Raw genomic sequence first — 10777 nt, 5'->3', positions numbered from 1 at the left:
GATCTTCTCTGGTGATATTCTACCATTTCTTTTTCGCCGAGCCCTACTAATTATTTGTTAAGATTCCTGAACAAATAAATATTAATTGTTGTATTCTTATAATAATAATATGAAAATAATTATAATTATAAATATTTAAATTATTTTATAATTCATATTATAAAAAGATTACAATTCAGATTAAAAATAATCATGACACTCACCGTTCTATCCCGATATATGCATATATATGCATATTTTGAGTCCTTATTTATTTTCAGGACAGCTTTTCCAGAATTATGGCAATTTAGGCATATAGCTGCTGGGTTGGGTAAAGAAGGGGAGAGAGAGTAGAAGGGGAGACTTTCTAGAGAGAGAGAGAGAGAGAGAGAGAGGGAGATGGGGAGGCTGTTTGTGGTGACTCTTGAGGGCAAGATCTACAGCTGCAAGCACTGCAAAACCCATCTAGCTCTCTATGAAGACATCGTTTCCAAGGTTTCCTTTCCTTCTCTTCTCTTCTCTCTTCTGCGATTCATTGGTCAATGCTTTCTTCTTTTATTATTAAATGATCCCATCCTCACAAGCTTTCTCTCTTCTATCCGTTACCCTCTGATTGTTCAGGATTTTATGATTCTCTTCTTCTTGATGGCAGTATGATGTTTAATTTGATGATTTTCTGTTTCACACTGATGCTGCTGCTAACTGATTCATCCGACTCGGATTTTTGCACTACTACGTTAATTCTTCTTCTTGATTGCATATTTTCTAATGCACACAACTGATAGCTCGAGTTGCTCGTGTCTTTATTGAGAAACCCTACTTCTTTCCGACCTAGAAAATCAGAAATCCCCATTTGGGCCCTAAATTTGATCTGACTAAATCTCCTATTTGTGCACAAAGTTAAGGTTATTGAGTATCTCCAATTTAACAAGCCCTTGAGTGGAGCATCGTGATCAGAATAGGATTAGAGTAGAAACCCAAAAATGGTTGAACGCATTGCAAGTTGAGTTGTGCGATGTGTAATTTTCTTTAGGTGGAAGCTCTTTTTAAGTCTTGGATTGACCTATTGTCCGAGCATTTAGGGTAAAACTTAATTGGCGGTTCAATTCATTTTCTCCAGATGGAATTTCCTCGTATATTTTCTTTTCTGTTTCCGGTTGTTGCATTTGAGAAAATCTCCAGTTCCTTGACTTCTAAACCGCAGCACATCTCAGCCCAGCCTTTGCCCATAAATAAGCAAACTAATTTTTGCTCAAAATAATCTACTAGAAATTATTAAATTAATGTCTGCTTACATAGAATTTCTTTCTAATTTGTTTGAACTAGATTTCCTTTTCACTCTCCTGGAACTGTAATAAGTTTGTGTGTGTTGGGGTGCATGAAAGGATTTATATTAAAGTTGTAATAGCTCTGGCCAGTACAACCAACCCTGGGCCAAGCAGTGCCCCATAATGAAGGCCCTTTTGAACTAAATTTGGTTTGGTGGTTTGAGATATATATATATATATATATACTTATTATTGGCTGCCTTCACATGAACAAAAAAGGAATAAATCTTTTGTAGCACAATTTCATTGTGAAGACAGGCAATCTTCTTAAGCACTTTGTCTATTAACAAAACTGTCACGTTAGCAGGCTGTTAAGCCTTTATGTAGTAGGCTGTTAGGCCTTATAAAATAACAACGTTTTTGGGCATAGCTGGAGGAATGTTCCAGTATGTCCTATGGCAAGTTGTAAGGCCAAGTGGGTAAGTGGGATAACTGTTTTGGCGCCCAAATTAGGCTATAGATCAGTATAAATAACACCAATCCACACCTAGTCCCACATGATGAATGAATATGGAAATCAGTTTCCCTCTCTTTTCTCTTTTCTCCCTCTCTTTCTCTCAAATCTTCCCCCTAATTTCCCAATTTCCCTCGTCTCAATTCTTCTCAGCAATTGAGAATTCTACTTGTCAGATTAGGGATCTAACAAATTGGTATCGAAGCGCGATCTTGGCCGATGAATTGTGAAGGCGATCAAGACATGGCCGACGACATCCGGATGAAAATATATGGAAACACAGTTGCAACAGATGTTAGTTTCCATGTCAGAGATGCAAAGTAGAGTGGACTCGATGGAAGGGAGGCTAGGAGTTGGCGGTAGATTGGAAATTGGAGTCAATGATAGAGAAGTTGTGCGCGGATTTGCGCGTGGATATGAGCGAACAAATTAGGGAGGAGATGCAGGAGCAAGGGAACTTGCTGCGTGATCAATTGAAGCAGTTCATGATCATGTTCTCTAGCCAAAATCAGGAAAGAATCTCTCCTGATTTTCCCCCTAGAGATAGAATGGAACCTATCTTACTGAGGTTTGGAAACAACAATCGTGTTGTTGGATCATCAGAATTGGAGGGAGATCTAGTAGTTGTGGGAGAAAATTTGATGGATAGGAGGTAGGAGATTCAAATTCCTCTGCACCAAGCTGGGTTTCTAGTACCAAAACTGGAATTGCCAGTTAGGGACAGAAGCCTCGTTGGTGGATATGAGATGTGAGAAGTTATTTAGCATCCACTAGATACCGGATGATCAGAAGGTGACCCTGACATCTGCTTACCTCAATGATGTAGGGGACGTGTGGTTTTAGGGATGGTCTAAGGTAAGGGAGACTTATACTTGGGATGACTTTGCCAAGGGATTGCGTGGAAGGTTCGGTGAACGGGAGATGATGGACATTGTGGAGGAGTTTAATATGTTGAAGTAGGATGGTACCGTGCAAGAGTTCCAGCTGAGGTTTGAGGAGTTGAAATCCCTCATTTTGAGTAAGAACCCCTTTATGACCGAAGAATATTTTGTATCTAGCTTTGTGGGAGGGCTGAATGATGAGATCAGATATGAGGTTAAGATGTTGAAACCACATAATGTACAAGCAGCAACGGAGGGGGCCTCTTTACAGGAGGTAACTGTGGAGGCCTTAATGAAGAAATAGAGGGATTAATTCGGGATTAGTGCTATCTGGAGGGAGAATGCAGAATAAGGAAAATTTTAGGGGATGAACAGGGGTGAGATATTTGATAACTACACCCCCTAACCCGAATTTACAGCAGAGGGATAAGCTCATTAAGCGAGGAGAGTTGTTGGGTTATGTTTTAGATGTGCGGACAGATATCCCCAGGACATCAATGCAAAAAACAGTTGCTCCTACTAGAAGGGGAGGAAGAGGAAGAATTGGTTATGATTGAAGATGTGGAAGAAGGCGGCAATGAAGCTATTTCCTTGCATGCAATCAAGGGGATGGAGGTGGAAGGGAAGGTACAATACAACACACTTATAGTTTTAATAGATAGTGGGAGTACCCACAATTTTATTGATGAAGGAACGACCAAAAAGATGAAGTGCCAATTAGCCAGCACTCAGCCCCTGTCTGTCACAATGGCTAATGGGAACAAACTAATAAGCAAATCCCACAATAAGCAAATCCGCATGTTTGGGATTTTGCTAGGAAATGTAGGGAGAAGACTACCAAGTTGATTTAAAATTACTGAAGTTTAGGGGATGCCATATCGTACTTGGGGTTGATTGGATGAAGGGAGTGAGTCTAATCGGCTTTGACTCCAACAAGATGGAGGTGACCCTAGAGAAGGACGAAAGAAGGGTGGTGTTGTAAGGAAACATGGAAGTGGAATCATGTAAACTGATCAAGGGAAAGAACCTGCAACAACTATTTAGAAGGAAGGTATCTCAAGTAGCATAACTGTTTTCAATTGAAGCTACTAAGCAGCTGGAGACAGGGGATGGAGAAGGTTCTAAGCAAGGGTGTCAATCATCTACAACTTGGTAGGTACATGAATTGACCCTACTTGATTTATTATTGGTTGAATATCAAGATCTTTTTGTAGAACCTAAGTCACTTCCACCCAAAAGATCTTTGGACCACACGATACCTCTTCAACCTAATGTTGAACAAGTAAACATTAAGTCTTATAGATACCCACCTAAACTCAAATATGAGTAGAAAACTTGTTAAAGAAATATTGAACCAATCTATCATCAGACCTAGCCATAGCCCAGTTGCTTCACCCATCGTATTGGTTAAGAAGAAAGATGGCTTATCGGGTTTCTGTGTTGATTATAGACAATTCAATGCCATTACTATTAAAGACAAATTTCTTATTCCAATCATTGAGGACCTATTGGATGAGGTCAAGCACACCTCTATATTCTCTAAACTAGACCTAAGATTTGGATATCACCAGATTAGGATGGATCCAAATGACATACCCAAAACAACCTCCAAGACACCATGGCCACTTTGAATTCATAGTGATGCCTTTCGGCCTAACCAATGCCCCTGCTACATTTCAAGCTCTTATGAACCAAATTTTTGAACCATACCTTAGAAAATTTGTGTTGGTCTTCTTTGACGACATCCTAGTCCATAGCCTTTCTTTTGTTTAACACCTAGACCATTTTAGGGCTACATTTGAGATCTTAACATTCAACCGATTTTATATCAAGCGGTTAAAGTGTGCTTTCGCACAAAGATAAGTAGAATATTTGGGGCATATAATTTCAAGAGCTAGAGTGAGCACAGACCCCAAGAAAATTGAGGCTATAGTGGCATGGCCTAAACCCACTAGTATCAGGGCACTAAGAGGGTTCCTAGGGCTCATCGGTTATTACTGAAGATTTGTCAGGAATTATGGAATGATCAATAAGCCATTTAGTGAGTTACTGAAGCAAGATGGCTTTAAATAGAACCCTAAGACTGAGGAGTCTTTTGAACAATTGAAGAAGGCACTGAGTAAAGTACTTGTGCTAGGCTTGCCTGATTTCAGTAAACCATTCATGTTGGAAACAGACGCTAGCAATTATGGTATAGGGGTAGTACTTTCACATGAGGGCAGACCCCTGGCTTTCCTTAGTCAAGCCCTAACCCCCAGACACCAAAGACTCAGCATCTATGAGAAAGAATTGATGGGCAGTGGAGAAGTGGCGTCACTACTTAAAGGGAGGAAGATTTGTCATCAAAACAAATCACGAAAGTTTGAAATTTTTGTTGTAGCAAAGGCTGCATACCCAATTGCAGAAGAAAGGTATGACCAAACTTATGGAGTTAGATTATGTAATACAATTTAGGAAGGGAAAGGAAAATATAGCAACAAACACACTGTCTCGTTGCCAAGAAGAAGGATTAACTACAGTCATTTTAGCAGTGGTGTTGGATTGGCTTCAAGAGGCCACAGACAATTATCTAAAGGGTGAGTGGACAAAAGGGTTACTGGAATAGCTGAGCATAAATGCAAATAGTCAGCAAGATTATTCATTTAACAATGGAGTGAGATACGGTACAAAGGCAAACTGGTGATTGGGGATTGTGAGGAGTTGAAGGGCAGGATACTGTAGGCATTACATGAGTCCCCTATTGGTGGTCATTCAGGTACACAGAATACCTACCACAAAGTACAACAGGTGTTCTTTTGGCCTCGGTTAAAAAAATGTGTGGGGTTATGTGTTGAAGAGTGATGTATGTAGACGGTTCAAATATGAAACAGTAGCTTATCCAGGTCTACTACAACCCTTAGCCATTCCAGATTAGGCATGGACCAATGTGACCATGGATTTTATAGAGGGACTCCCAAGATCAAAAGGGAAGGATTGCATCATGGTAGTGGTAGACCGATTTTCTAAGTTCAGTTATTTTGTTGGCCTATCTCATCTGTTCACAGCACAAGAAGTGGCTAGAACATTCGTGGATAATGTGGTGGAGATGCATGGAATTCCTCAGTCTATAGTATTAGATAGGGGCAAGATATTTACTAGCCTATTATGCAAAGAACTTATGAGATCATTAGGCACTAAGCTGTTTATGTCTACTGCATACCACCCTAAAACGGATGGCCAATCAGAAATGGTAAATCAGTGTTTGGAATATTACTTGAGATGCTTTAGTTTTTTGCAGCCAAGAGGGTGGCATAAGTGGTTAGCAGCAGCTTAATGGTGGTATAACTTGAGCTTCCACAACTCGATCAAAATGACTCCATTTGAAGCTCTCTATGGCTATAAGCCAATGTTACTATCGGCCATTTGGGGACAAACTCAGTGGTTGCAGTGGGGACATACTTGCAACAAGGACAAGACACCATACCAGGTTAAGGCAGAATTAGCTAAATCACAAAATATGATAAAGCAATTGGCTGAGGAGTGAGAGGGAGTTCTCAGTCGAAGAGGGTGTTTATTTAACGCTTAGCCAACAAGATTTCAAAGCCTTGACACACCGACCCATCTCCAAGCTGAGCCCTAAGTACTATGGGCCATTTACTATACTGGAAAAGATAGGGGTAGTGGCCTGTGCAGCTGCCAGAAGGATCACAGATCCATCCCACATTTCTCTCCTTAGGAGAGCCACTGGAACACAATGATCCACCCCTACGCTTCCACCTCTAGTGGGAGAAGAAATGGAAGAAGCAGTACCTACAACTATCCTAGACAAAAGGGTGATTCACAGACATGGAGTTCCTCTCACCTAGGTTCTAGTTAAGTGGTCGTCCCTCCACGAAGACAACAATACCTGGGAGTATTTACCAAATCTTCTCCAGCAATTTCCTAACACGGCCAGCTTGCTACACATTTCTTGAGGACAAGAAATGCCTTATAAGGGGAGGGGATTGTCACGTTAGCAGGTTGTTAAGCCTTTATGTAGTAGGTTGTTAGGCCTTATAAAATAACAATGTTTTTGGGCATAGCTGGAGGAATGTTCCAGTATGTCCTATGTCAAGTTGTAAGGCCAAGTGGGCAAGTGGGTCAGTATAAATAACATTGATCCACGCCTAGTCCCACATGATGAATGAACACGGAAATTAGTTTCCCCCTCAATTCTCTTTCCCTCTCATTTCTCTCCCTCTCTCTCTCTCTCGAATCTTCCCCCTAATTTCCCAATTTCCCTCTTCTCAATTCTTCTCAGCAATTGAGAAATCTACTTGTCAGATCAGGGATCTAACAAAAAGTTCTAGCACATTGTTTGCTTCCGTGGAAAATTGCTTCTCTTATACCTGCGAAGCATTCAAGCTTTACCATCTTGTAAGTCTAATTCTGAATTCAACAGTAGTGCCACTCTGAAAAAGTACATTATCTCAAAAGCAAATATTCCTTTGTGTTTGAGATTTATCTTGCGAATATTATTTGAAAGCAAGGCTTTTGTGACCAGTTTAGGATATAAATGTTTATGGCTTTCGCATATGGCCATGTATGACCATTACAATGAATGTTTATGAGTAAGTGTGTACATAGTATATTGTTGAAGTACTCGTTTGTGTCCCTTTGTAAATTAGAACTACATATATTTGGCAATATGGTTCTAGACAAAGTGGAAGACTGTGGAAGACTGCTCTATTTTAGCTAATACCATATACCTTTGAGGACTTGATTTTTAAAAGTGTCGGTGACAGCATTTTGACAGCTTTCCATATGAAGGACTTTAATTTTGGATTTTTTTTTGTTAAATTTATGCTCATTTGAAACTCTTGTAGGAAGTGAATTTTCTGACCTTGTGTTTTGCCTCTTTTCTTCTATTCAGTCTTTCCGCTGCAGGCACGGCAAGGCTTATCTCTTCAATAACGTGTAAGTTATTCATGTTTTTAGGCATGCCATGCTAATGTCTTGACACCAAACTCTTCTTGGGACAGTCCATTCTTGACATGTAATATGAACTCCTACTGAAGCCATGAGATAGCATTTGCAGTTTGCAAACAACAAAAAAATTTGTTGGTCATTCTTTCCTCTTCTTTTATTTTGGTATTGCAATGCTAAGGACATCTTTTTCTTTTCTCTTCTTCTGGGTAAAAGGGGCAGCGTATAGGGAGAGAGAGGTGAGGTAATAATGCTGCTCTTTCTGGGTGGTTGTCTTGCACATGCTTTAGGGGTAAAGATAATAAGTTACTGAGAAAGAAGTGCCCCTAATGATGAAAAGTAGAACACTTTGGAACCCCCCAGACAAAGAAATGGAGAAAATTATAGCAAAGGAAGAGGTGAAAAAATTCCATTTCAGTATGCTATTATAGTCTGTGGAAGAGAAAAGAAGATGGTGATAGAAGTCTCTTGCTTGGCCAATTTTGTACCTAAAATATGCTTTTCTCAGTGCATGGCTAATGTAGAAGTTTCTCTGTATCCCAAGCCTAACATTTTAAGGTGTAACCTCGCATCCCCAATAACTCATGGAGAATGAGCTTTTTATGTCTGTTTCATGCTGTTAATTTTTGCTGTGAAACTAGCATTCCCCTGAAATGTCTGATGGTGTTGTCGACTTACATCTGTGGGATGTGATTTCCTTGCTTGCAATCTGCACTTCTGATTAAATATAAGGGTGCATTTGTCTTAAAGCATCAGTTTCTTCCCATTCTTTATTTCTTGTATGTTCAAATGCATATTACTTGAATGGGAGGAAGAATTTGATAGGTGAACTGGGGTTACTGAAGTTTACAAAATGTGGAATTAGAGAATTGAGAATACAGTGGATATGCATTCCGAATTGTGTGTTTATGATAATAGTCATTGTTGATTCTGTGCATTGACATTTCATTATTCTTTGGTGTATACCTTGCCCCCTCTTTCTGAAGAAATTCGGTTATCAAAACAAGGGATTAGAGAATTGAGGATGCACTGGATTGGCATTCCAAATTGTGTATCCATTTATGATAATTATTCTATGTTGATTCTAAAGGGTGATCCTTAATAGCAACTGTAAGGTTTCTCCTTTGTGACTGGAACGTTATGGGTTTGAGTTGCGAAAACAACCTCTTGGCAAAGCAAGGTGGTAAGACTGCATAAAAAAAATAATCCCCTAACCCTTGCAATGCACTAAGGATGCCATTTTTTTGTCCTCGTTGCACAATGCATTGAGATTTCATTGTTCTTTGGTGTATACCTTGCCTCCTATTTTTGACAGCGCGAATGTCACTGTTGGAGAGAAAGAAGAAAGAGCGATGATGACAGGATTGCACATTGTTGCTGACATTTTTTGTGTTGGTTGCGGTTCGATAGTGGGGTGGAAATATGTAAGAGCAGGAGGTGGAGATTCTTTGAAATTATGGTTTAAAATTAAATGCATTTGCTTAACTGTGGTTGTTAGTTATTTAACTTTTTATTTTCAGGAGATTGCGCATGAAACTGACCAAAAGTACAAAGAAGGAAAATCAGTCCTTGAGCGGTTAGTCGATGACCATTTCATTAAGTTGAAAATAGGTTTTTAACTTCATTCAAGAAAATAGCTGCTATTTAAGCAATCATTTCTCCATCCCCTAGGCAGAACATAAGTGTGTAATGTTTGGGATTAATTTTTATTTTTGGCTGAGCAGGTTTAAGATTTCAGGCCCGGATGGAAGCAACTATTGGATTGGTCATGAAACATATGTTGGTGGAAGCGATGCAGATGATGTTTGATGACTTGTTCCAACTGTACATTCTTCGTTTCCCAGTTTCCTTATTGAACTTGTGGATTCTTAAATTGGTGATTCTCTTTATTCTGCTGCTTCACTGAGCCAAAATAACATGTAACAAACACTCTGTCTATTGTTCATACTGATTTTAGTGGATATCCAAACTTCTATTGAAATATCTATCTTGTAAATTCTGTGGCTGGTAAAAATTTGGTGGCCAAAAAATTTAGCATACAATCTTGTTTGTGTCAAGTTGTCTCCTATTAAAACTTCTAAAACTGCTTTGGAGTAGTTCATCCCGTTCATTTAATTATCAATCTGTTGGACTTAGTGATTGGATTGAACCATCTTTGGTAGGATTAGTTCCATATCTGTGTGTGCGCTTACTGCTTAGGATCAAGATGAAAGAACTAGTTCTGTCTCTTAAATCTGTTCATTTAATTATCAATCTGTTGGACTTAGTGATTGGATTGAACCAGCTTTGGTAGGATTAGTTCCATATCTGTGTGCGCGCTTACTGCTTAGGATCAAGATGAAAGAACTAGTTCTGTCTCTTAAATCTGACAAACAAGTGACCAAATCTGTTTAATCTAATCCGTTGGTAGGAAAGATGTTGTAAACAAAAATGGTAAGCAGGAATAGGATCATCAAGTCTTGGGGATCCATAAATGAAGTAGAAACCCAAGATAGGGCCCTCCCCTCCCGATACACTCAAATCGTTTTTGGTTTGCCAGAAGTGGTGACAAGAAACGGGTTTTGAATAGAGTAACATGGGCAACTTAAATGATCTTGAAGATCTGGGATACAATGTTAACAATTTCTAGCTGAAGTAAGTTTTGAGATTCACCATTTTGAGTTGGCGTTCATGGTTTACATCTTAGCAAGTTCTATGACGCGACAAAAAGTGCTTGAAACTTAATCTTTGGGATTAGCCCCCTTGCGGGTGCCCCGCCACCTGACCCTTTTAGTGATGAGGAGTAAATCAAGGTATAATCCACTAGCGGTTGTGTGGGGGAGGATTTGAACCTGAGAACAAGGTTAGCCCACCTTCCCCAATTGACCGCTGGGGCAACCCGTGAGGTGTTTGAAACTTAATCCTTGTGGATATGAATGGTGATTTTAATGAAATGAAGATAGATGTTTCTTTGTCTTCGAGTCATGATTTAAGTGGATGTTAGAAAACCCCTTAAAATAGGTTTCAAACTAATGCGTGAAGGTATGGACAACCTAAATGATAGACGTTCAAGCAATTCATGAAATAATATATTAGGGGGTTTTTTTAGCCGTAGATAATGGTTGTACAGGACATGCCCCTATTGAATGTAAATTTGGAGTCTGGTAGACTGGCAGCAAATTGTTGTGTAATGAAAGAAACCAACTTTGGAA

General features: G+C 39.4%; 1 protein-coding gene across 2 annotated transcripts; it reads left to right on the top strand.

The window, feature by feature from the left end:
• Positions 1-269: 269 nt before the first annotated feature.
• LOC127806419 (protein yippee-like) lies at positions 270-9582 on the top strand. 2 transcript variants are annotated; one of them, XM_052343704.1, is made up of 5 exons: positions 270-474; positions 7534-7577; positions 8902-9023; positions 9107-9162; positions 9311-9582. In XM_052343704.1, the coding sequence occupies exons 1-4, from the start codon at positions 379-381 to the stop codon at positions 9118-9120; spliced, it is 276 nt and encodes a 91-aa protein (XP_052199664.1). In that variant the 5' UTR covers positions 270-378; the 3' UTR covers positions 9121-9162; positions 9311-9582. The 2 variants fall into 2 exon arrangements, with proteins under 2 accessions (XP_052199664.1, XP_052199663.1); XM_052343703.1 differs by having other exon boundaries at positions 275-474; positions 8902-9010.
• The last annotated feature ends 1195 nt before the right edge of the window (positions 9583-10777 follow it).

This window comes from Diospyros lotus, chromosome 7 (genome assembly GCF_014633365.1).
Source record: "Diospyros lotus cultivar Yz01 chromosome 7, ASM1463336v1, whole genome shotgun sequence".
NCBI classification, from domain to species: domain Eukaryota; kingdom Viridiplantae; phylum Streptophyta; class Magnoliopsida; order Ericales; family Ebenaceae; genus Diospyros; species Diospyros lotus.
Note: the sequence above shows the minus strand (reverse complement) of the source record. Positions and strands in the feature narration are given on the sequence as shown.